We start from the raw sequence: 27,894 nt of genomic DNA on the forward strand, positions 1-27,894 counted from the left end.
TAGTAGCTTGTGGCATGTTATTGAGCTCACACACGCTGTCATTGGTATTTTTCTTTTCTGATACATTGCCACCTTGGTCTGATATGTCATGAAAACTATGCGAGATAGATATCGTGACTCACAGAGGCACAAGGTGTTGTGGCTCAAACGACAAGTGGCTTTTCATGAATGAAACCATGTGAATCAATATGACCTAAGCCACTTCTAACAAAGTTGTTTAATGTTATTTTCGACTCATGTTAGGATTGCATCTGTCATCTATCCTCGTGCAACGTGAGAGAGCTGTGTGGAACAAGAAACACATTTCACTAGCATCTCTTGTCACATTTATCTAGAAAACAAAAGAGTACTTCGTTTTTCACACTGTCAAAACCTCAGAATACGAGTGTCATATAAGGTAGCGTTTGGTTGAGAGTCAAAGTGGGGTGGGATGGTTCTGACTCTGATTCGTGGGATGGGACGGCTCCATTCTCTGTTTGGTTAAGGAGGGATGGGACGAACCCGTTTTCTGTTTGGACCAGAGACAACAAAAGTGAGATTAGCTACTGACAGGTGGGACCCAATTGTTAGTTTTTTTTTTATTTTTTCTTCTTTTCTTTTTCCTCTCCTTATCTCTCGATCCCAACCGCCTGGACTCGAGTCTCGCACATGGGCACGGCGCACCTCGTCTCCTCCGCCAGCGCCTAGCTTCCCCAGCGAGCTTGCCCCGCGCCTCCATCCAGCGAGCTCGCCCCGCGCCTCCTTCCCCCGAGCTCGCCCCGCGCCCACGAGGTGGCCCGCAAGGCGGCGGCGCTCGGCGGCCGGCGAAGCGGCGTGCTTGCGCTCGCCCATGAGGAGGCCCGCGAGGCGGCGGCTCTCGCCCGCGCGGCGGCCCGCGAGGCGGCGTGCTCGCCCCGCTAGGTTCCTCCATCTTCGAGCTCCTCTGTGCATCGTCCTTCTTCCTCGCATCCTCTCCCACGCGCCCGTCCTTCTTACTCCCATCCTCTCCCGCGCGCTGTTCGTGAGCAAGCGCGCCTCCTCTCTCCTTCTTCCTCGCCTGTAGCGCGCTCATCCCACTTGGGGCTGACCCCGTCCCCTCGATTTTGTGGGACGGGGACGCCCCGGATCTAAGCCGAATATTCCGTCTTGGGACCGACCCGCCCTTGGTTGCCCCTCGTCCAAACACGCCTTATCCCAGGACCATCCACTTGATTCCCTGAACCAAACACTACCTAAGAATCCCTCATAAGGTAAGTTGCATCTTTTTTTAGCTTCCATGTAAAAAAAGAGCTTTGGATATGAGTATTGCGCCTGTGTTTTATTGCCCATCTATGCCAGCTCATTGGATTCCCAAACTAAGGATATTTTTTCAGAAATGTTATACAACACATATGTGTTTTAGCATAAAAACATATGGATTTTCTCTTCCTCTCACTCTCTTTTCAACTGTGGGTCCACTGCTCGACGGCCCCAGCCGTTGCTGTCAAGACGCCGCCGTGCCATGCTTAGCGCTCGCTCATTGCCGTTCGTTCGTTCCTCGTGTCTCTCCCAGGCGTTCCCGCCGATGAGCAAGCTGGACCCGGCCGTGTACGGCCCGCCGGAGTCGGCCATCACGGAGGAGCACATCATCGGCAGCTCGACGGCATGTCGGTGCAGCAAGCGCTGCAGGACAACAGGCTGCACATGCTTGACGCGATTTGTCCTCTTGTCCTTGCATAGGAAAAAAAGTTGTTCCTCTTGTGATATGTAGATCTGTGATCTTGTGATTTGTGATTATCGGGAGGTAGAAGAAGGCTGGAGGTAGAAGGAGGATGAAGGTTGTTGGATCTTAATTCTATGGTGTAAAAAAATTCATGTGTTGAAACTGCATAAAATACATGGTTGTTGAGTAGACACACTCTATTTTTTACCCTGTGTATGTTGACATCATTTTGGCACTCTACATGATTTATAACTCGAGCTACCTAGTAAACATTGAAACATGTGAGTAAGAAAGTACATTGACGGTCGAGGAGAAATAATTTGATTTTGTTGAGAGAAGATACACTGAGAATACCTTGGACGCGTCGTCGGCCGCCGCCCGCCGGTGGCCGCTGCTGTGGACTGTGGGTGGGAAGGAATCGACGAAGGCGATGGGGACTCGGGTCTCTTGGAGCATTTCGTGCGTTCAGAACTGATGAAATGAAACTATTGGGTTGGGCTGGGCCATAATTGAGCGACGGAGCCTACAGAACTGATGAAGCCCATACGTGCCTTTTGTTTTTGTGGATTTTTGCATCTCACCTTTTTTTACAAACAAAAATAATTATCCGCCTCGAAATTTTATCCAATATATACCGCTCTCATCAAATGAGATGCAAATTCTCACATGAAATTTTTTTACCCACCTCATATTATACCTGCTCCGATCCGTGGTGCGCCGCGCCGCCGCCTGGTCCCTACCACCCGTGTGGTTCGCGTGGCGTGGCGTCGTCGCCCGCGTCTGCCCCGTCGTCTCCCTGCGGGGGCCGTGCCTCCTGGGCCTGGTGAGACGAGCACGTGCTTGCTATGACCCCGCTCTGCTGGATTATATCTCACGCTTTCCCTGCATTCCATCTACGTGTTTATATGCTACCAAGTACCAACAGCTGGTCATTGCGAATTTGGTGTTGCGGTTTCCTGCTGCCCATCGTTTTTTCTTTTTATTTGGACGGGGCTTTGCCGAACAATTTAATACCACTGCTACATTAAACGTTAGTGCTCGATTGTTGTGAGACATAGATTCATATCATAATGAAATATGCCTGTTTACAACTATGATGTTATATCACATGATGACATAATAATGGAGTAATTGTTGGATAAAGCATAAAACCTCCTCCTAACGAGATGGAATACACCTTGTGATTTTCAAATGAAGAGAGTATTTTTTTCATGTTAGGGCCTGTTTGGCAGGCTCCTCCCTGGCCCCGACTCTGTTTCCTTCGGAGAAACCCTGCCAAACGTTTTTCAGTAAAAAACAGAGGAGTCGTGCCAAGCACCCCCTTAATACATGTTTTTTTTTTAATAATTGCGTCTCAGTGTTTGTTTCTCCTGGGTTGAACAGGAAGCCTTACGCCTGTTTAAGACGTCAGCTGTTGGTATTTGGGTTGCAATTGAGTGATCGGGGGAAGCTGATTGGCCAGAAGCATTGTTGCTCAACCAATGGGAAACAATGACCCTAGCACACCCTCCAAGGCTTGAAAGGCATCGGGCCAATTTCAATGGGAGTTTCACGAGAGTTTCATGGGCATTAAATATGTTGACATGGCATTGTATTGGTTAAGAGAGATGATGAAAGTTTTATGGGAGCAGAGATAATTTCACGGGGATGAAACTCTTCGGCACTGTTTTCCAAAATATAAGTGCGTTGGTAACTGGGCCATGAAACACCCACTGAGACTGGCCTCAGAACAAGTACTTGAAACAGTGATAACACACTTTTACATTCTTAAATGGCATTGTTAGTGTTTAACTACGCTCATATTATTTTCCTAAAGAGATAATGGTCATTTTTTAAATTTTACAAAAAGATAATGGTCATTTTTTCCCCTAGTGAAATAACCTTAGGGTACTTAATTATTGGTTATAATGACGTTTTTTTTTGGAATACTTATATGATTTTGCTGTGCCCAAATTTGGAAACGTGTCGAATAAGTATGACATGATATGAATTGATGCTTTTATGGACTAGTAATAAAGAATAGAAATACACTCTGCCTTTCTCAGATTATGTGGCACAGTTACTATTTCAAATCAAATTGGGGCTTTTAAGGCTGACGCAATCTTGCTATTAAAGTTGAAGTACACAATTGCATACATAGTAGGTTTAGGCAGCATTTGAATGGCACTTTCTGCCTAATTCTGAGTTACATAGGTATTTCCTTCCATTGACAGAAGGAAATATCCATCTAGGCCAAAACACAATTATCCCGTTTCTATTGTGACAAAACATGATGCTTTGTTTCTCATGTTTCTTATTACCTCCCTATTTTCAGGATCAACCTCCAGCTACCACATCCAGTGGAACAGCTTCAGTTTACCTTATCTCGAGGCGATTCAGACCCCTTGTACCACTGCTAGTAGCCGTACATTATTGAAAACCGAACGTTTGACTAACGAGCTACCGCTGGACATGTTGAATGCGCTTGCTTGGCAATGGTCAATGCAGCCACTCGGCATGTTCGCTGGTTGGTTTCTGGGCTGATAAGTCTGGCTAGTACTGGTTTGTTGTGAGAGGAAAACACTGTTGGCTGACTAATAAGCCCTGGCTGAAACCAACCAGCGAACAGGCTGACTGAACGAGATGACGTTGATTGGCCATTCATTCATTCATTGATGTATGTATGCAGTGCGGCAAATCTACGAGCTGACACTGACAGACTGATGAAATGTGTGGATGTGTTCCCTCGCCTTCCGTTTTCATCCCTTACTATTGGACGTTCCGACACTCGTACCTTGAATCCGATGGTACTCGAGTATTATCATCTCAAAAGATTAAACCAAAGCACAACATGGCAAGTTTGTTTAGCAACTGTTATCATCTTCATTCACTCCACGTGTGAGATATATCCTCTTCTCCCTCCGTCTCTATCGCCATGGGATCAATGCTGATCAAAGTTTTTTAGTTTGATTAAATTTATAAAAAATATTAGCAACAATTATATCTTCAATAAATTTATTATGAAAATAGATTCAACGATATTTCTAATAATACTAATTATATACTATTAATATTAATATTTTTTATATATTTAGTCAAAGTGAAATATGTTTGATTTCTCGGGAAAGAAGAACGCCAACTAGTAAGGGATAGAGGAAGTATGCGATAGAGAGAGAATTTGTATTTCTTTCGTCCATCAAGGTGCGCAAGGAGTCTAGCTCGTCTCCACACGCTAGCTTAAAGATTTTTGACATTTCTCTTCCCTACATGGCATCTGATCCTAGTAGAGTTTGCCATTATATAACAAGAAAAGCACATAAGTACCTTTTCATTGAGCAACTGTCATACGACCGTGACTCCGTGAGAGGATATAATAATAAAAAATAAAAAGGGCAAGGGTAAGCTCGTACTAATACATTTTTTCCTTATCTTTTTGTGAGGAAAAATCAAAAGGTCCACACCACACATTTTTTTTATCCCTACCAAAAATAATTTACATATAATAACTACTTCTTCCATCCCAAATTATAAGACATTTGACTTTTTTGACACCAAGTTTGACAACTCGTCTTATTAAAAAAATTTGTGCAAAATATCACTTCTTTTGTCGTGGCTTGCTTTATTAATAAAAGTTCTTCAAGAATGACTTAAATTTGACTATGTTTGAAGAATTTTTTTTTTAATAAGACGAGTGGTTAAACTTGGGGTCAAAAAAAATCAAACGTCTTATAATTTGGGATGGAGGAAGTAGTAATTATTTGAAGGAGACGGATATTATATACTCCCTCCGTGCAGGAAAAAAACACAATTCTAGCTCTGAATCCGGACACGATATCACTAGAATGAATAATGAGGAATATTCTAGAAGATATGGCCAGGCTGCAAAGACGGCGGTCGCTTGCTGCGTCGCTCCAGGTGGGCCAGGCCTATCTATCCATCCACCTATACCAATAAAAAATCATCGCGGGCGCACGCACCCCCAGGCACAGCAGCTCCAGCTTCTGGCTGGCTGGCTCACGAAAGGCCCATGCTCCAATCATCATCGCCGGCTCCCTTCGTGGGCCCCACGCCCGCTTCGGTTGGAGGCGGCGGCCCATACGGTCCGCCGAGGACCCGGTCCACGCCACGCCACGCCATCTCCTCCCTCCTCTGACTTCTCATCGTCGACGAAGGAAGGATTCCGCCTCCGCCTCCGCCTCCGCCCCGGCCGACTTCGCGCTCGCCCGCCGCTGCATTTTCCGGTGGCCTCGCCGCGTGCGGCCGCGAGACGTGGGGGCTTGCTGCGGTCCTCGCCCGCGTCGTCTCCCCGTGGGGGGCCGTGCCTGGGACCGGTGAGACGAGTACGTGCGCTGTGACCCCCGCTCTGCTGGATTATCTCACGCTTTCCCTGCATTCCATCTACGCGGTTATGCCACCAACGGCTGGTCATTGCGAATTTGGTGTTGCGGTTTGCTGCGCTCTATCGGAGCGTTTTTTTTTTTCGTTTTATTTGGACGGGGCTTTGGCGGACAATTTAATACTACATCTACATTATTAGTGCTTGATTTTTGTTAGAATAGATTCGTATTGAAGCACGCCTGTTTATAATTATGATGTTATATCACATAATGGCATGATAATGGAGTAATTATATTTTGGATAAAGGCATAAAACCTCCTCCTAACGAGATGGAATACACCTTGAGATTTCAAACGAAGACGGAGTATCTTTTTATTGTTATAATACATGTTTTTTTTATAAAAAAAAATCTTGCTTCTCAATGTTTGTTTCTCTTGGGTTCAACAGGAAGCCTTACGCCTGTTTGAAGACGTCAGGTACTGGTATTTGTGTGGCAATTGAGTGATTGGGGAACCTGATTGGCCACAACCATTGTTGGTCAACCGATGGGAAGCAATGACCCTAGCACACCCTCCAAGGCTTCTAAGGCATCGGAACAAGTACTTGAAACAGTGATAACACACTCTTACATATTTAATAAATGGCATTGTCAGTGCTTAACTGTGCTCCTGTTATTTGCCTAAAGGGATAATGGTCATGTTTTTTCCTACTAGTGCAATAACCTTAGGGTACTTAATTGCTGGTTATAATGACGTTTTTTGGGGAATAGTGATTTTGCTGCGGCCAAATTTGGAAACATGTCGAATAGGTTTGACATGATATGAATTGATGCTTTTATTATGGATTAATAAGTAATAGACGTACACTCTGCCTTTCTCAGATTATGTGGGGCCTTTAAGGCTAATGCAATCTTGCTATTAAAGTTGAATTGCACAATGCATACATAGGTTTAGGCAGCATCTGAGTGTCACCTTCTGCCTAATTCTGTTTTAGTTACATAGGTTAGTTCCTTCCATTGACAGAAGGAAATATCCAACTAGGCCAAAACACAATTCTCTCATTTCGATTGTGAAAAAACATGATGCTTTTGTTTCTTATGTTTCTTACCTCCCTATTTCCAGGATCAACCTCCAGCTACCACATCCAGTGGAACAGCTTCAGTTTACCCTGAATGGCCCAGCTTTCAGGTTATTCCATATAAAACATGCAGTTGCTAATTAAGAAAGAAACTTCTTCCATTTACCTTCCATTTTTATCAAGCAATTCTCCTTTCCTTTATGTCTTTATCTCTTACTTGTTAAAGTTCTTGGTAGGCCTACTCAGCAATTCCACCACATGGGTTCTTCCCCCCTACCGTTGCTGCAAATCCACAGGCCCATCCGTACATGTGGGGAGCTCAGGTGCCCCCTATATCTGAAACTTTGCCCCAGGCCCCCCTCTGTTCTCTGTCAATCTCTACTACTGTTAATGTCAATCTGTATTTATATGTGTTATATATTGCAAGAGCATGTGACTTTCATATGTAAATCAAAACCGATGCCCCTTAATTGCAGCCCATGGTGCCACCTTACGGGACGCCACCACCACCTTATGTGATGTATCCACCTGGAACAGTATATGCCCATCCCTCTACACCTCCTGTATGCACTTTTATGCCTAACAAATTTACCCTACATGCCAGCTAATGTACATGGACCCTTTTATCCTGTTTGGCTGACATATTTTTGTACGATGAATAAATTATTGGCAGACTATGCATCCATTTAGTCATTATCCTATGCCAACAAATGGACATGCTGAAACTTCTGTAAGTAATCAACTGTGTCTATTCCCTTTTGGTCATCACCGTTTCATGTAATCCTGAAATATATCTTTCAGGGAGCTGCGCCAAGTGCTCCAGAAATGAATGGTGAGTCTTTTCCAAGGTCAACAGTTCGTTATCAAAGTCAATCAGTGTATCCAAGTAAAATTAGATTTCTGGTAATAATTTCAGGGAAAAGTGAGCCTGGCAGAACATCTGCTCCATCAGCCAATGGGATTACTTCCCACAGGTTTTTATTTGTTATTGTAAATTACAAATCTCTAGAGTTCATCCACAACCTAATCACCTTGTATTTTTATACCTGCAGTGAGAGTGGAAGTGAGAGTGAGAGTGAAGGAAGTGATGCCAATTCTCAAAATGTGAGATTGATCTGTGATCCTCAATCTCTTTCTTGTCATAACATTTCTTTTGGACTCCTTGATAATTTTGCTGTTGCAGGATTCACACTCAAAGGACAACGATGGAAAGGAAGATGGTGGGTATCTGAGGACTTGTTTTTTCTCTCCAAATGATAAAGACCAATAGAATTGTATATCTGTTTTCATAAGATGATGGGTATATCCTGTCAATATGCAGGCAACTCTCAGAATGGCATATCTTATTCAGCATCACAAGGAATGTTAAACCAAACCATGGCGATGCTTCCAGTACAACCGGGTGCAATGGTTGGAGGAGTTCCTAGCTCCACAGCTAACTTGAATATTGGAATGGACTACTGGGCAGCTCCAGATTCTGCAGCTGTCCCTGCAACACATGGCAAAGCACCAGCTGGTTCAGCACGAGGAGACCAATGGGTACAGTCCTTTAGCATGTGTTTGCTTAAACTTTACAATTATATGTACTAAAATATTTGATCTTTGAGGATTGGCATGTCCTGTTTGTGTTTCTAGAGTATTGATTGCTCCGTAGAACCGAATACTGGTTTTGGTTTTTTATGTAGACTATGCCGATAGGGTTGTTCTAGATAATAAGTTTCTATAATGAGGAAGCAAGGCTGGAGCCAAAGCACTGGACGTCCTGTGGTGCAAGCAGTCGGATGGAGCTCATAGTTTCAGTTAGAACTTAGTCTTACCTCTCCTTGCGTAGTTGTTTCCTTTTCCATATAGTCCATTGAGTGAGTGAGTTAGGTCTGGCAAGCACTGCAGCCGCTAGCGTTGTAAACTCTGTTTTATTTATTTCCAACCTAATATAAACATAGACAGCTCGCCCATTTTATTCTTGAAAAATATAATGAGTCCACTGAGCGAAACTATTTGATGTCCTATTGTTTCCATGTTCATCTAAAAATTTCTTGTACTTGTTTCAAACACCCCTTGGGACATCCCTTGGTGTATGCTTTTCGCGGACGATGTAGTGCTAGTTGATGAAAGCCGGACATGAGTGAATCAGAAACTGGAGTTATGGCGGGAGACTTTGGAGTCCAAAGGTTTTAGACTCAGTAGAACTAAAACTGAGTATATGAGATGTGACTTCGGCACTACTACTCGGGAGGAGTAAGATATTAGTTTGGAAGGTCAAGTAGTGCCTAGGAAGGATACCTTTCGATATTTAGGATCAATGCTATAGAGAGACGGGGATATTGATGAAGATGTTAGCCATAGAATCAAAGCAGGGTTGATGAAGTGGCGTCAAGCATCTGGTGTCCTATGTGACAAAAGGGTACCACAGAAGCTAAAATGCAAGTTTTATAGGACGACGATTAGACCTGCTATGTTGTATGGTGTATAATGTTGACCTACGAAAAGACATGTTCAACAGATAAGTGTCGCGGAAATGCGTATGTTGCGTTGGATTTGTGGTCATAAGAAGGGATCGAGTTCGGAATGATGATATACGTGATAGATTAGGGGTAGCACCAATTGAAGAAAAGCTTGTCTAACACCGGTTGAGATGGTTTGGACATGTCCAACGGAGACCTCCACAGGCACCGGTGCGTAGGGGAATCCTAAGCTAGGATAGTAACGTGAAGAGAGGCAGAGGAAGACCGAAGTTGACTTGGGTAGAGGCAATAAAAGGTGACTTGAAATGATGGAATATACCCAAAGACTTAGCCTTAGGAGTGTTTGGAAAACAACTATTCACGTGCCTGAACCTTGATTGCTTCTGCTGGGTTTCAACTCTAGCCTACCCCAACTTGTTTGGGACTTAAAGGCTTTGTTGTTGTTGCTGTTTCAAACACCATCGTTTAAACTTAAAAAATAAGATACATTATAGCATTGCCATCTTCTGAAGTGCTCTGAGAAGTTTTAGTCTATCTTACGGTGCTTCGAGTGTGGTAAATATAAGATACTAACAAGGATACCGCACTTCAATGCTGCTGTATTTATATTAGTGCTTTTGTGTGCATTTCAATATAGGAAAATCTATTCACCACAAACTGTGTTTGTATCATGGCAATATTTAGGATGAAAGGGAACTCAAGAAGCAAAAGCGAAAGCAGTCTAATAGAGAATCAGCACGCAGATCCCGGCTGCGCAAGCAGGTGTTGTGCAACGCTCATGCTGACATCCTGCTACCTGAATTTCATCTTCTCAGTTCCAAGAGGATTTTGTTCAATGCTTTCGTGATCTTATTTGGTTATTTCAGGCTGAGTGCGAGGAGCTTGGGCAACGTGCTGAAGCTTTGAGGTCGGAGAACTCCTCTCTCAGGGCCGAGCTTGAGCGGATCAGAAAGGAGTATGAACAGCTACTTTCACAGAATGCTTCCCTCAAGGTATCATTCGTTTGCTATCTCTATATTGTCATTTGATATTATCAGTCATGGTAGCTCAGATTTTCAGTTATGCTAGATCACCTCCTCAGTTATGCAGAAACTGGCAATATCGTCGGTACATCTTGCGATGCCTTGAATTATTCTACATATTGCTAGGGTGATTGTGACTTTTTTCAGATGTTTTTTTTTTTCTGCTATAGTTGTTGGCCTCAGTTCAGTGTTGGTATGGTATTTGCAGGAAAAGCTGGGGGCCACCAGTGATTCGATTCCAGATATGAATGAAAAGAACGACGGCGACGGCAGCTACAAGAAGCAACCTGATTCCGATGCCCAGTCTTGACCCGTTTAGCTCAGGATTCTTGGAATGCACATTGCTATTTATTTTCTTGAGCATTGTCGAACACAACATAGGAAAGAGAGAATTGTTTATGTAACTCTACCTCCTTGACTGGCTAATGTCTCTGACGGCATGTATATAAGGCCTTGTTTAGTTGGGCGAAATTTGGGAATTTGGCTACTGTAGCACTTTCGTTTTTATTTGGCAATTAGTATTCAATCATGGACTAATTAGGCTCAAAACGTTCGTCTCGCGATTTCCAACCAAACTGTGCAATTAGTTTTTTTTCGTCTACATTTAATGCTCTATGCACGTAACGCAAGATTCGATGTGATGGATATTGTAGCATTTTTTGGGAAAAGTTTTTGAAACTAAACAAGGCCTAATATAATATATGACCTGACTGCTGTACTAGTAATTTAGGAATTACAGACAAAAAGGAAAAACTCACTTGATGTTGTTCGAGATGGACTACAGCTTGATTTGTAGAAACCAAAACAAGAAAGCAGCTCTGTGTGCAAGTGCAAGGTAGTACACCAATTGCCTGCATCCTCCGTGGGCAATTGGGCATCCATGTCCATAGGTTCGGTCGGCCCATAAAGACTTTGCCCATCCAGTATTCTCAATTGCTTACCCATCATCCAGACCAAGAGAAAAGCTGCCATAAGATAATGTCAAAAAGGACGATGCTGACATAAACATGTTTCGTTACATCCCCCCCTCCCAAAAATGGCTAGGAAATAGGTTAGTATGACATACATTTTTCGTTGCATTCTCTCCCTATGATGACATACATTTTTCGTTACATTCTCCCCAAAGAATGTGGCTAGGAAACAGGTTAGTATGACATAAATTTTTCGTTGCATTCTCTCCTATGATGACGTACATTTGCCAGATGTTAAATAAGCCCTAGGTTAGTACGAATAATAAGAAAGCTAAAAATACATTAGGTTTCTTATTAAAAAAATTATATTAACGATTGGCAGGGGCCGCACTTGTGGTTTGTTTTGTAGGTCCTCCTAGGTGCAAGCATTGTTAAGGTACCGATACTGCACTTAATCAATCGATGTTTAATTTGTGTTGTTAAGGTCCGCTGTTGTTAGCACGTTGGGCTCGGGAGCAGGCCCTTCGATCGCAAACCTGGCCCAAATGAGAATAGTTGTGCCCCAAGGCCCAATCTGTCAACTTGTGGGCCAGCTCGGTGAGATCATTTGCCATGCATACCGCATATGAGGATTGGTATGTATTTATGTTACATCAAGTGACAATTTTACAGTAAGAAATAGTACAAGATTATAATCATAATTGCAACTAATGATCAGCTACTAAACATGTTACAATCACCAATCAGCATTATCTAGCCATTGCCGAGTACCACAGCTTCCATGGTTAACATCCCCCGGAATTTTAACCGGTGGCCACAAGGTTGAGATTGATGTGTGATTGTTGTAACATCTGATGCTTGGTAGCAGGTTTGGTGAAAATGTCGGCAACTTGATCAACAGAAGAGATGAGCCGAACCTCAAGAGCACCAAGAACAACCTTCTCATGGACAAAGTGAAAATCCACTTTAATATATTTGGTGTGATCATGAAACATTGGATTAAAACTCAGATATGTGGCAGCAAGATTATCGCACTACAGAAGAGGAACATGAGGCTAAAAGATTTGTAGTTCTTTGAGAATAGATTGAACCCAAACAACTTCAGCCGTGGCATTCGCGATAGCCTTATATTCCGCCTCAGCTGAGGAATGGGACATAATGGGCTGCTTATGGGCACTCCAAGAAATGAGGTTAGAACTAAGAAAGACAATGAAGCCACCTGTCGAAATTGAAAGGAAAAAAAGACAGCTCTATACGCAAGTGCAAGGTATTTTCGGACATGACGCAAGTACACAACAGTTGCCTTCATCCTCCATGGTCATCCAATTCAGTTGGCCCATCCAGTATCCTCAATTGCTTACCTTCAAACATCATCCAAGCCAAGAGAAAAATAAGTTGTCATAAGATAATGTCCAAAGGACGATGTTGAAATACATTTTGATTGACTTGTCATAGTACAAATACACTCTCTCCCCCCATTTTCATAGTAGAAGTACACGTTCTCCCCCAAAACGGGTCTCTGTGCACCAGCGATCATACCCAAAATGACCAAGAAATATACACTCTCTCCCAAAATGGCTAGAATTACACTCTCCAACAATGGCCAGGAAAACATTGTCTCGCCCTGGTCCAACCCACAAATAAACCCGTGTGGTTAGTAGGAAAAAATACTTTCTTTTTATTTAATATATCAAATATTTATTTAGCTTAACAATTTAGAAAAGGATAATTAAGAAGAAAATAATTATAATTGTCTTCTCTAAACATTTAGCTTAATAATTGACAGGGCCGCGCGAACGCATACCCCCTCTATCACAAATTATGACGTCCACTCAGAGATGGTAAGCAAGTGCTCATCCCAAGTGCAATAGAAGCCGGCCATGACCCTTATTTATATGCCGTAGAGCCCATCCAGGTACGTATGGATTAAGGTTGCACATGTGGTTTCTTTTGTAGCTCCTCCTAGGCACGAGCATGGTTAGGGTATGGATATGGTACTAAACCGATCGCTGTTTAATTTGTGTTGTTAAGGTCCGCTGTTGTTAGCACGTTGGGCTGGGGAGCAGGCCCCTTGGCCTTCGGTTGTCCACAAACCCGGCCCAAATGAGAATAGTTGTGCCCTAAGGCCCAAGCCGTCAACTTGTGGGCTAGCTCCATTAGATCATTTGCCCATGCATACGGGTCTACCAAAGTTGGTTTTGGAATAGTCAGTGTGTGATGGATGCCAACCGGTTTATAGGAGGATATAGGAGCTTCTTGTTCTCATTACCGTGAGATGAGCAATTGGCCGTTCTCAACCCAATAAAGATTGGCATGACTTGTATTACATCAAGTGACAATTGCAGAAAAAAACTACGAGATTATAATCATGATTACAACTAATAATCAGCAATTAAACATGCAACAATCACCAACCAGCAGTATCCGGCCAAAATGGCTAGGAAACAGTCTCTGCACCAGCACCAGCTACCATACTACGCTCTCCCAAAATGGTTAGGAAAACAATCTCTCCCCCAAAATGGTTAGGAAAACAGTCCCTAGGATTAGTATGAAGAAAAATGGTTTATAATTTCCAAATATATCGCATAACAAATGGCAGGGTAATTAAATTTAAATATTTATCTTCACAATTGGTAGGGGCCGCGCGAACGCGTACCCCCTCTTCCACAAATTACGACGTCCACTCTCCTACTTGAGGAGATGGTAGGCAAGCGTTCTTCCCAAGTGCAATGGAAGCCGCTAACCTAGGCCATGACCCTTCATGATCAGCCATAGACCCCATCCAGGTAAGTATGGATCAAGATTGCACTTGTGGCTTGTTTTGTAGCTCCTCCTAGGCTCAAGCATGGTTAGGGTACCGATTTGGTACTAAACCGATGGCTGTTAATCTGTGATCCTGCAGCATGTTGTTAAGGTCTGCTGCTGTTAATTAGCCCGTTGGGCTCGGGAGCAGGCCCTTGGCCTTCGGTTGTCCGCAAACCTGGCCCAAGTAAGAATACTGTAACCCCAAGGCCCAAGCCGTCAAGGGTTTCTCCTCCACTATCCAAGAGCCGGGAGAGTCCACGCCATTGTTGTTGGGACACTGGGGCAGTGACATGGCCGGCGACGTCGACGGACAGGAGAAGGTTCTCTTCTTCGTTTGGTGGATGCACTGTCACATGCATGGTAAACGCAGGAGCTAACAGCTAGCAGCTCTGTGCCTCTGTCGTCAACCCTGCCGCTCGTCTTCCTGTTTCCTCGCCCTCTTCTTAAGCTCAATTTTTTTTTTTGAAAAGTTTCTTAAGCTCAAAATTACTCATGTTCCTCGCTAATTAATCTAGTTACTCCAACGTGTGTTCACCATGCTTGCTCAATGTTGGTTGGTGAAAGCGAGGTGCCGTGCACAAGCTGGTCAGTACAAACTAAGAAGAACGACGCTTGGATACTTTTAGTATTATTACCATTATCATAATAATAGATGCTATATGAATTCATCCTGCATCTGTATTGCCTAGGAGCTATGAAGTTCTGGCCAATGTTTACTGCTTTCCTTTTCTTTTTCACTTTGTTGTTTTCAGACTTGGAAGGAAACTATGTAGATAGTTTGACAAGGTAAGAGAAGGTAACTGGGGAGCATTGCTTGTTAGATAGTTTTCAATTTTGTTATCAGATTTAGAAGGCACCTCCAAGGAGAGAATGCAGATAGATTATAATTATAAATAAAAGATTATTAGTTATCAGATAGTTTTAAGATTAAAAAACACATCCGAGGAGCAGAACAATACTGAATCAATAATTGGGCGGGTCGAATGAAGTCTATCAGCCTTGCACTAAAACTAATTAAGAGAATTTTTAAGAGGGGATGCACTAAAACTAGAGAAAATTGGCTAAGTATTGCTAAAATGAATGACTAAAAAAATTGTAAGTATTGTTAAAACTGTGGGCACAAAGATTCTGGACATCCATTAGCAAGGGTGAAAAATACACACGGCAATTCCTGCACCGATGATCAATCTAATCAGTGAACAGTGTGTGAACAAGCAATATGCCGGAATCAAGTCTTCGCTGGAGACTAACACAAGCAGGCACTACAAAATTCAAACCGTTCCCCCCGAAATGTGCTATCTCCAAGACTAGTAGACTATGAACTTTTGAAGCAGATCGAGCTTGCAACTACATTCTCTTCGAGACTTCCACAGCAGGAGAAATCTAGGTGATGTATCTTTCTTGTTGCTCCTGGAGCAGGCGAGCCGAGGATTTGGCATCCAAATAGAGCCCACTAACTTCCTCGAGATCAGCCTGATAGAGATCATATATTGATATATAAGCTCAGAGATTGTAACCTTGCGAGAACAAGAATCAGCTAGCAATGAAAGCTCAGTAGATATACCTTGCAGATCTTTTCTCTTCCATTAGTCTTTGCGACCACACTGGCAGGTGATAGCAACTGAATAGCATGTCTGCAAAGAGAATAAGATCTGTTACCATCATTTCTCACTAGTTATGGAGGGAGGGAAGGAAGGAGAAATCGGCTTGCAATATCAAACACTACAGTGAGATCAACTCTAAGAGTGATGAACAGGTTATGAGATGCATGCCTAACTTCTAAGGAGGAACTAATCCATAGAAAATACCAAAGAACAATACAAAAATCTAACCTCAACGATGTCTGCTGTCCAATCTCGCCTAAATAAGCAAGACTTTCTTCATCGATATCAATCTCTTCCACTTGTGCTCGGATAGCCAATATCTGTGAAAGGCAACAAACAAAGGATGATGCAAATTCTGGACAGGAAAAAACTGATCAAAATCATGCCCAAAATAAGTAAGAACCTGTATCATCTCAGTAGGACCATATGTTTCTGTCCGAATAATCACCAACCTATCTAGAAGATCCACTGGCATACCATGTGGACTTGTCATATCAGTTCCTCTAGATAAAACCAAAACAAGATTCATTAAGCAAATAATTAATTAATTAAGGTGCAACTTAATAGACAAGTACAGATTTATGCTGGGTATTGAAGTTAGCTGCAGACTTGCAGAGTACTCTGGCAAATAAACTGCTTACCTTACATTACATATTCCCCTATTCGTAGCAAGTATCACAATTGGTGATAATGGGCTCTCCAGTGCACGGTTAAGATAAGAAAAGCATTCAATATCCAACATGTGGACCTGAAAAATGATATTTTATTAATTGATTTTAAATAGCCAGAAGACAGTCCGACACAATCAAGTCCAACAATTGTGGCGCTGCACCATGAGGCGGAAAAAATATGTTTAGCAATCAACAAAACCAATGCACTTTCTACTTATTTTCTTTTTATTAGGACATGACAAGTGGGTTTTTCAATCACAAATGCAATAAAATAATACCTCATCAATGAACAAAACACCAGGTACAAGCTCTGCAATTCCTTCGTCAATATATCTGTTTACCACCTGTCACCATATAAAATTAAAAATATCAGGTGAAAATTCTTATATGGATATCCAAATTTGATACTGCCTAGAAAACTAAAAAATTGTTAGTCGAATAAAAGAAGAAAACCTTATTAATCTCTTGGCGTAGCTTTTCGGTGATTTCAGTCTTTCGTGGCTTCATCATCTGGCCCATAAGGGACAAAATATCTTGGCCGCCTTGTGGCTGAGCATTTGCTGCATCAAGGTCATGAAGTGTGACATCCTGCATACAATGGTGAGAAGGTTATTTCCTCTTCAGAACAAGAGCATAGAATACAGGAAACCTCCATGTTGAGATGCAAATACGAGCATTAATTCTTATTAAAAATTGCATTAGTAAAATATCATCCTTGTGATAATAAATGATCAGTCGATCAGGTAATCTACCAGCAAGCTTTCAACTGTTTATTTACTAACATTACCAAAAGCAGCAATGATAGAACCAAGTTAATGAACTCTAAGAGATTCTTGTTGAAAGGACTTGGGCTGATGGCCAATGGTGATGCGCATAACCGTTGTTTGTGACCTTTATTCATGTATATATATTCTACCAAGGAAGCAACAGTCACTAGCATTGCACTAAGACTCTTCAATATTTGTAGTTCTGGAAATCTGGTGAGCCCATCTTATACTACCTCCCAATTAGCTGATTTGTAAACCACACAGCAGTTTCCATCATAGAAAAAAAAAAAGATGAACAAGGTGGCCAGCAATTTTGCAGGGAAGGTCTATAAACTTTTTGTAGCTAAAATTGATCGTAGCAAGCAGCTATCGTCAACACATCAACTTGCAATACTGTACTGCTATAGCTTCACCAACATCTTGTGAAGGAAATTAGTCAGCAATTTATGATAGAATTATTGGTCAAAGTTACATCTTGAGGAGTATACTGTTTCAATAGTGAAAAGATTTGTTTCAATCATGATAACATTCACTAAAGAAGGTACCATGTGAAAAAGACCGCTGCAGAAAATAATGAAATGTTAAGGTTAAGATAGCATCAGAATGATACCTGCACTATTTCCTTTTTCTTATGGACTTCACCTTTGGGGATAGGAACATACTCTTCAGCTTCAAGATCGTATTCTGTAGCAAAAGAATCACATCTACCAACTCTTTTCACTGCTCCACTATTTGCTTCGATGTATATAACATCACCTACTGCCACCTATATCCATATGCAGACAATAAGTAACCTAAAGCAACAGATGCAGATAGCAGAATAGATACAGTAACCCAGAAAGTATAGTGCATGATTTCTCAATGTTTAAGGAGTCACTCAGCACCAGGACTAGTCATAAGACAACAGGACATCTGCCGGTGAATTCACATAAAATTTTTCCAATGAGTAAATTATCAATAGGCAGAGCAGATTTAAAACATTCATCAAGACGTTATTCTGAGTAAGAAACAATTAGACCGCCCATTGTTATTGAAGAGTAAAAATCTAATCCAAAAGTCTACCACCAGCAGGATAGGTAAGGAAGCAGGCAGTTACCTTTTCCTTGATCAAAGCATCATAAATTGAAGGATCTAACTTCAGTTGCTTAGTCCCTTTAACAGTCTTTAGGCCAATGATTACATGGCTAATGCTTTTTGCATATCCACCGGTTGTACTCTCGACCTCTTCTGGGGAAAGTTCAGTAACCTAGGAACAGAGCAACATTGGTAAATCTATTAAAGCAGCAAGAAGTGAACATCAGTTATCAAAGCGATAATGAAAACTGTTGATAAATAAAGGAGACCCACTAATTTATTATAGCCTAGTATTTGTTTAACTTGGACATGGGCATATATGCATTGCTTACCTCTCCTTCGTAAACCTCTTTGTTTTCCTTCATACGCAAACCTATAGCTCTACGGAAATTTTCCATCAGCACCTCAGTTTTCTTGACCTCTGTGGAGTACACTTCTGATCCTACCATAGGACAGAAAGGGACCTGCATTGTAGTGACAGGGGAAGGAAAATTAGAAGATTAGAATATAAGTGCTACAGTGAATTCAGCAAACATAACAACTTAGCAACATCAATAACATTTTACCGGACAAACTGTCCCTCTAAACCACCAATTCAGCTAGCTGAACAGAAAAGATAAACGACACAGCTAAAATGACGTTAAGTATGCTAAACTACCTCGAGATCGCTATGAACTAGCTAAAAAGTTCTTTTTCTTTTTGTGCCCATCCAGAGCTTCTTGTTCACCAAACAGCGTAATATATAATAAACAGTTCAAACAGAGAATTAACTGAGGACAGCCCACAGTAATCAGAACCTATCCTCACCTCCACATACCACAACAATGGTTGAATAGAAGAATTGAGTAGATAAAAATCTGGTTCTCTTTCTTCCTTACAAATGTGCAGACCACAATCCACATATATTGTTACAATGGCAGGATATTGGTATGGGACATTATGACCCACAACAAAGCCAAAGGGGAAGTAATAAACCCTAGCTTTACCACCACAATGAACAGCTGATAAGTGTGAAACAAAGGAGCAACTGGACGCACGGACCTTGCTGCCGAGCTCCTGCGCTATGCCAAGCGCTAGCGCCGTCTTGCCAGTGGCGGGCGGGCCCGCAAGGAGCAGCGCGCGGCCGGCCATCTTCTTCTGGCGAATCATGTCGACCGACAGCCCGGCCGCCTCGCGCGCCGCCGCCTGGCCCACGAACCCCGCAGCCAACGCAATCGCCATCCCATTGGCCTGCTCCCGTAAGGAAAAAAAACAGTGAGGAACTACTACGCAAACACACAGAAGAGCTAAAACCCTAGAAAACCAGGGGGAGGAAGGAGGAGCGGAGGAGCGGGGGCAGCTACGTCGAGGCCGAGGCCCTTGATGTGGGTGTGGGTGGCGATGCGCTGCTTCTTCGAAGTCGACTGCACTTCCTCAATCCTCATCGCCGCTACCTCTCCCGCCGCCGCCGCCGCCGCCGCCGGTTATGCGCTCTGTGTTTGTCTAGAGCTGCTCTCTCCCGCCGCAACAAATTGGGATAGAGCGGAAGCGGGGACGGGGACGCCGCTGCGACTGGTCTCTTGTGGAAGATGTGCTGCCGCCTCGAGTGGGAGCAGAGGGGTGTCTGGCTGGGCCGCCTTGGGCTGTTATAAGGCCGTGGGAGAGCTATGGTTGGGCCTCTCCGCATATTTTTAGTTTGCTCGGTTATTTCAGTTATCCGACAACTAAAACCGAGATTATTTTTCTCATATTAATAAAGCCAACCATTTATATATATAAAAACCCGATATTATTTCTGATATTATTTTAAATATTTAAATTCGAAATTATAACAAAAGAAATTCTGTTTCGATCAGTTCTCTTCGTCTCGGTTACCGATTTATTTATGATGACAGAAAAACCGATTATTATTTTCTCAGTTTCAATCGAATTTTGTTAAAAGCTTTCGTGATCTTACTCGGTTATTCCAGGCTGAGTGCGAGGAGCTTGGGCAACTTTGAATCTATAAGGTCACAAGGCTCCTCCCCTAACGCCGAGCTTGAGCGGATTAGAAAGGAGTATGAACAGCTACTTCCACAGAATACTTCCTTCAAGACATAATTCATTCGCTATCTTTACATCGCTTTATATCATATTATCGGTCACTGTAGCTCAGATTTTAGTTATGCCAGCAGCCTAGCCCACCTTTTCAATTATGCACCAGCATGTTCTTAACAGAAACTTGCAATGAAGCAAGGACACACCACTTGCCTGCACCCTCGATGGAAATTTCATTATAAAAGCTGCAATGGCCGATGCCACAGCCACAAGATGATGTCCAAAGGTCAATTATGACGTACATTTCCATTGCATTGACGTAGTACAACTACATTCTCTCCCCCCCCCCCCCCCCCCCCCCCCCCCCCCCCCCCCCCAAAATGGCGAGGAAGCAGTCGCCTCTGTACACCACCAGCAAAAGCTACCGACTCGCCCCAGCCAAGCCAGTCTAACTCCTAAGTAAACCCTAGGGTTAGTAAGAAAAGAAAAAGGAACTAAACTTTGTCGAGCAGCTGCCCGTATGCTTCCCATGGTGCTATCCCAGCAACCTCAGGCTGCTCCTGGCCTCCTGGGTAACTCAGCTCTTGTTAGAAGCACTCAGATTGGAACCCTCAACTGTCAAGGGTTTCTCCTCCAGGAAAGCATACACTCGCGATCTGAATTTCTGTGCTAGTTCAGCGAGATCATTTGCCATCCGGGTCTGGGGCAACCGGTTTGCAACGTCGATCGTCAAGGTTGCGCATATCTTGCTTCTCGTCAGCACTTCCAAAGTTGGTTTTGAATAGCTAGTGTGTGATGCCAACCGGTTTAGGAGGATAAGAGCTTCCCTCATCACCAAACACCTGCAGAAATGATTTTCATATTAATGCTAAAACAAATCGCAGACAAGTTCTTCATAGACAACTAAGACCAATTTGGAGTTGCAGCTTAAGATAGTTGCCAACAGAAGAGGAAGAATTCATGAGCTTAGGCATATCTAGAATTTACTCGGTGATATCACCACATTCATGCTGTGATACAACAAGCTAGGAACGCACAAGACTGGGGTAGCAAAGTTTGATGTACCTTTCTTTTAGTAACTCTTGTGTTTCATATTGCATCTGTGATGCAAGGACTTCCATTATCATCTCCAAAAAACTGGCACCACGGGTACTCACTGGGCCTAAAAGCACATCATATCCCAATTTGCCACTAGAAGCTATATAGGCTAGAAGAATGATAACAAGCCGGCAAAGCTCAATCCCCTGAAAAATACAGTTGTTCAGCTAGCTAAAGTGAAATAAACAAGTTATGCTGAATCTAAAAAAAGTCTCTAGGTGAAAAAAGTTTTCAGGGAATATCATGCAACGCCTTTTGTTTATCGGCGATAGGTGAAAAACCATCGCGATGTTCAAACCATGTGGACAGAAAAATAGAATCTGGCTAAATGTAAATGCAGATTTCCATCCGGAATGAATAACTAAAAGAGCTAAGTAGCTTACCAGAGAACAAGTTGCCTCAGAAGTCAAACAATCAGATAAATCCGCAAGAACTGAGCTTATGACTTCTTGTGATCTATTGTTTTCACAAGCTTCCGATTCCATCTGTTCGGAGCCATCTTTGCCTCCACTACACAGCAACTTCAACATCACTGGGCCTAACAGAACAGGAATTAGGTTGCAATTGAGAGGATTAAAGGCAGGGAAAGTTACTACTCCCTCCGTTCCATCTAGATATAACAATATGTCTAGATATATAGCAAAATCGATGTACCAAAAAAGTCAAAGCGACTTATAATTTAGACGGAGGGGGTACATAAGTGTAACAGATTTAATATATCTTTGAAACTGAAAACAAAATTATTTTAACGAGGAACCTACATTAAGCCGATCCCTCAACAGCTGAACTCAATTCTATATAAGCATATCAAAGGAAAGGTGTGGGACAAATGTCTTAGGTAAAAACAGTTAACACTACACCAACAAACAAATCATTTTTTTCAATCTAGCCATTAAAAACAGAGGCTCCACTACCGATTTCCCTTATGCTTATGAGGGATGAGAAGTCCCCAAGAACCAGGCAAAAGCATCAGTAAAAAGAAGAGTACCAGGTAGCTAGTCCACAGAATGCACACATTGCAGTGTTCACCTGGCAAGAACAGTTCTTGCATGCTAGCATCTTCAGTTCTAAAGCTAAAGGGCGTACCCAGTGCAGAGAGCATCTGCTCTGTGCGGAGTCTGGGGAAGGGTGTTAGTGGCAAGCCTTACCCTCACCCGTGCAATGCGAGGAGACCGCGACTCGAACCCAGGACCTTCCGGTCACAGGCGGTAAGACTCTACCGCTTGCACCAGGCCCGCCCTTCATCTTCAGTTCTAAAGCTAATGTGAAGAAATCAAACATACAAGCACAAGTACTTACAATTCAGAAGCAAGAAAAGTAGACGCACAGAATGCTTCTTAACAAGCAATCCGTTTTCTTTCTGCAATAGCAGATGCAATCTCGTCATTACAGAAGTAAATCCGAATCTGAAAGTAGCAGCATTATATCATTAACATCCAACATCATAAGCAACTAAACAAATGAAACATCATTCAGATGCTTGCTTACTTATGACGTTCCTCTTTGGGATCTGTCGACCTTACAATGAGAATCATTATGGATAATGCATCAGTACGAATTGTCTCTTCTGAGTACTTGACCCCAATTTGAAGCATTGCAGTGAAAAGTGAACTCCATAAAGTAAAAGGAAGAAACATATTATGCTGTCTCAATGAATCTTCTGTATCCAGTGGACTCAGCAACGTGGAACAGTCTTTGTGGTTGTTCTCCATGTGTATGTTAACATATGGTTCAACAGAAACGTTGTTCCTGAGGGTACACTGAGAAAAATCAAATTAAAGTGCATAAGCATGGGAACCTACAATAGTAAACAAGAAAAAAAGGAGAACATTATGCAAGCCACCCTTGAGTAGAAACATTTCCAGCATAAAAAAGAATCTAACCAGTTTATTTCATTTAGAAACCATGTCACCATTTCACTCTAAGAAAATTTAAAAACTGAAGCAGAAAGGAACACATGGTTTACAGATCAAGAAAGATTAGCAGCCCAAAACATATCGAGTGAAGCACTACTGATCACTTTACAGCTTAGATTTAGGGAAATATTCCAGGTCGAATTTTGAATTAGAGAAAAAAACATGACTGTTAATTTAGGAGAACTAGAAACTTTGATTCATTTTCTCTATCTGATATATTATCAGTTAATTACTGTTTGAGTTCAGTGCTAAACCTAAGCACCATATTTACTTCAACTGTGAAATGCAGTTGCTGTCTACTAGTAAAAATGTATTCCATGCACGAGTAAAGCATACCTTCCACTAGACATCGCTCCATGATGCAGTAAGTGCTGCAAAACTCTGCGCAATACCCTCAAAGTTCTACCAACTATAGCAGCCTGAAATACAGAGGTAAAAATGAATAGCATGTCAAACAAAGCCAAAATACAGCGTTACTCAGTCCAACATCACAATCCACAAGAAAAGTGGAAAGACTGACATGCATATATAGCATAACCATTACAACAATGTAGCAAATAAAATTAAGTGTATTCATTAATAATTATTGTTTCAACTCTCTAGCAATAGTATATATCTGATGGGGTGACGCTATGAGAACTCAAACAAAAGCCGCAAAGTGATGAGTGAATGTACTATTGATGTTTCAACAGGGACGGTTGAACCAGTTTTGCTAGCATTTTCCCAAGTCTGCATCAATTAACTGCTCACTCTTTTATCATTCGCAAAGAAATCGACCTAAAAGGTACAGCATTGCTTCATGCTCACTACAGATAGTGTTTTAAAATAGTTTTTCTGCAGGTTCCTTCATTCCTTGTTAGTTAAACTACTTGATCTATGATGCCTAAAGTCACCACTTTTCACAATAAGGTGCATGATTAAAATGGAACTTAGTCAAAAGTAAATCGCTGTCCATAAGTATTAACATTAGAAACCATCATTTTCCTTCCCCCACAGTTACAAAGATTAACATGAAAACCTCAATACCACATCAAATAACTCCTACTGATTTAAGAGTAAATTTCACAAAACTACAATTGTTTTGTCACTGAGTAGCTATTAGAAAGTTGTAATTCTATAGTATCAAGTGCTAAAATAGTTTATTGTTGTGATACACGTCAAAATAGTTGCAGATCTATGGGTATTAGATCACAATAGCTGTAGTTCTGTGAAGGTTACTCAAAGTTTAATGCTAATTAAAAAATAAACGTGAACAGATCATTTCTGTATGTATCAGTATTAAAATAATTAGTACAAGATCATACTCTTGTGCCGCTACACCTATACTCCATAGTCCATACCAATAAGGAAGCACACAAACATATCCATCAAGTGCATCTAAGCAATAATAGAAATGGCAAAAAAACAAATCGATTCTACAAACGAAAGGAAAAGCTCAGAGTCTCGGATCTTACAGTATCAAAAGCACAGAGATTTAGCAATGCTTCAAGGAAAGTTTGTATTGATATCTTCCCACTATTCATCTGCCAAAAATGAAAAATTAAATTGATCATTTTAATCAACTTAAATGGCATGATCAAAAGGAAAAATGGAAGGAAATTTTGAATTTTTTAAAGATCCTGGCTACTTCAAATGCAGAAAATATATGTGGCATTTCATATGCAGATACTGAATTGAAATGTTCAGGCAATTTGGGACATCTTGTGGCTAAATACAAGCCTTATATCAGTCCCGGTATAAAAAGAGGAGTGGAAAGATCAAGAGTAAACTGGAACAGTTGTCTGACATTAAGGCTCAAGTTCAGTCAGAAAATTCGTATGCCCACCATTGAAATGCATGTCAAGGTGAACTGCAACAGGGAAATACAAAAGGCACTTTTTACATGGTACTCACCTTAATGAACATGTCATACACTTGGGAAATAGCTTCATTCATGGAGGAGCTTGCTTCAGAAGAGGGTTCACAGTTGTCTGACAATCTAGTACATTGGAGAAGTGACAAAATTTCTTCTGAACAAGAAACAATAATCTTTGATATCAAATTCCTTCTTGATAAACTGTTAGGTGACATGCCCCACATTGCACGTAGGTTACTAGAGATACGCTCAACCAATACTTTATTGCACTCAAGATGTTCATTGTCAGATGTTTTATCTGTCTGTACTCCTATCGCCTTAATTTCCTTGCATGTAATACTCCTTGGTTCAAAATGGGTATTCTCCTACCAACATAACAGAAAATATAATTTACACAAGTTTTTGGTACTATATATATGACATAAAAGGATGAAAATAAGCTAGGGACATTACCTCCAGAGACACTACTCCGGATGTACTTATTCCTGTTCAAGACAAATCATCGATGAGATTCAGAGGGGGGGGGGGGGGGGGGGGGGGGGGGGGGGGTTACAAAGGAAGTGTCAGCCAGCTACAAAATGAGCTCAACGTCTTACCATTATCAATCATGGTGCGACACCTCAGTTCCAAGGCCTCAGCCAAATCAGTTTGTTGCCCTTGCTTTAGATACAAATCATCTCGCAAGGAATGGACATCCTTATCTCTGCCATTCATCTTGTCTGTTCGCCTAGTGGATGTCCTACAAGAACCCCCAGCATGCAAAGCCCCATTTGCAGGGGCGTGAAAGGACTGATCAATATCCATCCCTGCACTGCATACATCTTTGCTGGAGCTGCTGAATAAAAAGAAAAATGAAAGGGGAAAACAGTGTCAACAGTCTTGGAAACTGATGCAGAAAGCAACATATGTGAATCAAGTAATATTTCAAAAACCCCGCGCCCCCAAAATCCTGCTTCATTCAGAATGAACTAGACATGTTCAATTTCTTCAGATACAGATAGATGACAAGTATGCTAACTCATAGTGAGCATCATGGTGATTGAAATAATGAGTTGCTGAAACCAGTTGTACTTACACATTAGCTTTTTCCAGATTTTGAATCTCCGCTTCTTTAGCTTTGATTTGAAGATCTTTCTTTGTTCTGTCCTTTCTCAGCTCGGTGCATTCATTTTTCTGCAAACAAGATCACAAAGAATCAACACCTGCTGATCATACGAGTTAGCTAAAAATGCACAGTTCAAAGGATTCACAGAAATACAGAATACCGCCAAAGATGATATCACAAGGTACGCACCAATTCATTCATTTGCTTCGAGACACGGTTCAGCTCCCTCTGCGGTGGTTAAGATCAAAAGCATTAGTAACGAAAGAAAATGCATCTACGCCAAGTGAACTGCCGCTCCGCTCCAAACACAGAGAAAGAAATCACCTTGAGCCTCTCGAGCTCCCTCGCTTCCCTGTCCCTCTTCGCGCCCACGCCGGTGCCCACGAAGCGGTGGTCGCCAGCGGAGCCCGACGCCGCGACGATCGCGAGGCTGCCCTCCTCGGGCGCCTGGCGCTGGGAGAGCTCGCGCGGGGGGGAGAAGTCGCGGACGGCGGCGGTCGGCGGCGGGAGCGGCGGCCGCTGGGAGAGCTCCGGCGGAGGGGAGAAGCGGAGCGGGGAGGAAGGGTGCGAAGCGGCGGGGAGGTAGGAGGCCGAAGAGGCGGGGAGGTAGGAGACGGGAGTGGCGGCGAAGGGGCCATACGTGGGGATGGGAGCGGGCGCGGGTGTGGGGGTGGGAGTGGGGTTCGGGTTGCGGGAGGCGACGGCCTCGTCCGCCGTGCGGAACAGCTCGGCGATGAAGGTTGCGTCCTCCCACTCGTCGTCCAGGCCGCCGTCCATCCCCGCGCTCCCCCTCCCTACTCGTCTCACCAGCGCTGGAAGCGGAGGCGGCGGCGGCAGTGCGCGCAGTGCGAGTGGTGTTGTGGTGGGGTTTGCGGGTGGGGTGAAGCACAGGGTTTGTGGGGCTTTTGGTGCCCTTTATTTATCCGGGTACTTCTGTTTTTCCAGTTTTAAAAAGACACGGGACAGTATAGATGCACGTGTTACAACTCCTCCGAGGCTAAAATACTGTACAGAGAGGAGTCATTTTTAAAAAATCTTAAATAGATATAAAAATTACCAATATTTAATGAATATTATACTCCATCCATTCTAGATTATAAATCATTTTGACTTTTCTAGATACATAAATTTTGCTACGTAGCTAGATATATATTATAGATAATAAATATAAAAAGTTATGTATCTAACAGCCTGTTCGCGTGTTGATTTTAGCCGGCTTATCAGCCATGATACAATATTTTTCTCTCATAACAAACCAGTACCAGCCGGGCTTATCAGTCTAAAAATTAACCAGCGAACACGCTGTAAAAACGGTAATGTTGTGCTAAGGACATCCGTTCGTCCGAACACTCCCGTTGATGGGCCACAACAGCAGCCCAATGGCCCAACTCTCCGCTGGCGTATCCGCTCGCCCTAATCATATATGCTCGTGTCGTTCGCTCCTCTCCATTCACCGCACCACCGTCGCGTTCGCATCGCTGCGCGCGTGCTCCAACCGACCACACCACCG

At 42.6% G+C, this 27,894-nt stretch overlaps 3 protein-coding genes and 1 non-coding gene across 6 annotated transcripts; 1 reads left to right on the forward strand and 3 right to left on the reverse strand.

Moving 5' to 3' along the window:
* Positions 1-5,863: 5,863 nt before the first annotated feature.
* Positions 5,864-11,092, forward strand: LOC136471009 (transcription factor HBP-1a-like). Of its 2 annotated transcripts, none has more exons than XM_066468737.1 (14): positions 5,864-6,000; positions 6,446-6,597; positions 7,120-7,185; positions 7,312-7,398; positions 7,552-7,638; positions 7,749-7,805; positions 7,877-7,907; positions 7,992-8,049; positions 8,128-8,179; positions 8,259-8,295; positions 8,397-8,614; positions 10,225-10,302; positions 10,407-10,532; positions 10,771-11,092. In XM_066468737.1, exons 2-14 carry the CDS (start codon positions 6,544-6,546, stop codon positions 10,870-10,872), a joined length of 1,053 nt encoding a protein of 350 aa, XP_066324834.1. In that variant the 5' UTR covers positions 5,864-6,000; positions 6,446-6,543; the 3' UTR covers positions 10,873-11,092. The 2 variants fall into 2 exon arrangements, with proteins under 2 accessions (XP_066324834.1, XP_066324835.1); XM_066468738.1 differs by having other exon boundaries at positions 8,140-8,179.
* Positions 11,093-14,107: 3,015 nt separating this feature from the next.
* Positions 14,108-14,267, reverse strand: LOC136478895 (U1 spliceosomal RNA). The gene has a single exon (XR_010764555.1). It is a non-coding gene; the product is annotated as a U1 spliceosomal RNA (small nuclear RNA).
* A 1,092-nt stretch (positions 14,268-15,359) lies between these two features.
* Positions 15,360-19,944, reverse strand: LOC136471010 (ruvB-like protein 1). The gene is made up of 12 exons (XM_066468740.1): positions 19,738-19,944; positions 19,436-19,624; positions 18,727-18,858; positions 18,417-18,566; positions 17,931-18,086; positions 17,007-17,141; positions 16,832-16,897; positions 16,524-16,630; positions 16,286-16,385; positions 16,111-16,202; positions 15,843-15,912; positions 15,360-15,751 (listed from the first exon to the last, which is right to left on the reverse strand). The coding sequence occupies exons 1-12, from the start codon at positions 19,816-19,818 to the stop codon at positions 15,662-15,664; spliced, it is 1,368 nt and encodes a 455-aa protein (XP_066324837.1). The 5' UTR covers positions 19,819-19,944; the 3' UTR covers positions 15,360-15,661.
* An 856-nt stretch (positions 19,945-20,800) lies between these two features.
* LOC136471011 (protein SENSITIVE TO UV 2-like) lies at positions 20,801-27,251 on the reverse strand. Of its 2 annotated transcripts, none has more exons than XM_066468742.1 (13): positions 26,709-27,251; positions 26,574-26,612; positions 26,355-26,452; positions 25,876-26,111; positions 25,733-25,764; positions 25,318-25,644; positions 24,879-24,947; positions 23,761-23,843; positions 22,997-23,257; positions 22,808-22,914; positions 21,892-22,046; positions 21,476-21,654; positions 20,801-21,252 (listed from the first exon to the last, which is right to left on the reverse strand). In XM_066468742.1, the coding sequence occupies exons 1-13, from the start codon at positions 27,159-27,161 to the stop codon at positions 20,988-20,990; spliced, it is 2,304 nt and encodes a 767-aa protein (XP_066324839.1). In that variant the 5' UTR covers positions 27,162-27,251; the 3' UTR covers positions 20,801-20,987. The 2 variants fall into 2 exon arrangements, with proteins under 2 accessions (XP_066324839.1, XP_066324838.1); XM_066468741.1 differs by having other exon boundaries at positions 25,876-26,114.
* Positions 27,252-27,894: the final 643 nt, after the last annotated feature.

This window comes from Miscanthus floridulus, chromosome 8, assembly GCF_019320115.1.
Source record: "Miscanthus floridulus cultivar M001 chromosome 8, ASM1932011v1, whole genome shotgun sequence".
In the NCBI taxonomy this organism is placed as follows: domain Eukaryota; kingdom Viridiplantae; phylum Streptophyta; class Magnoliopsida; order Poales; family Poaceae; genus Miscanthus; species Miscanthus floridulus.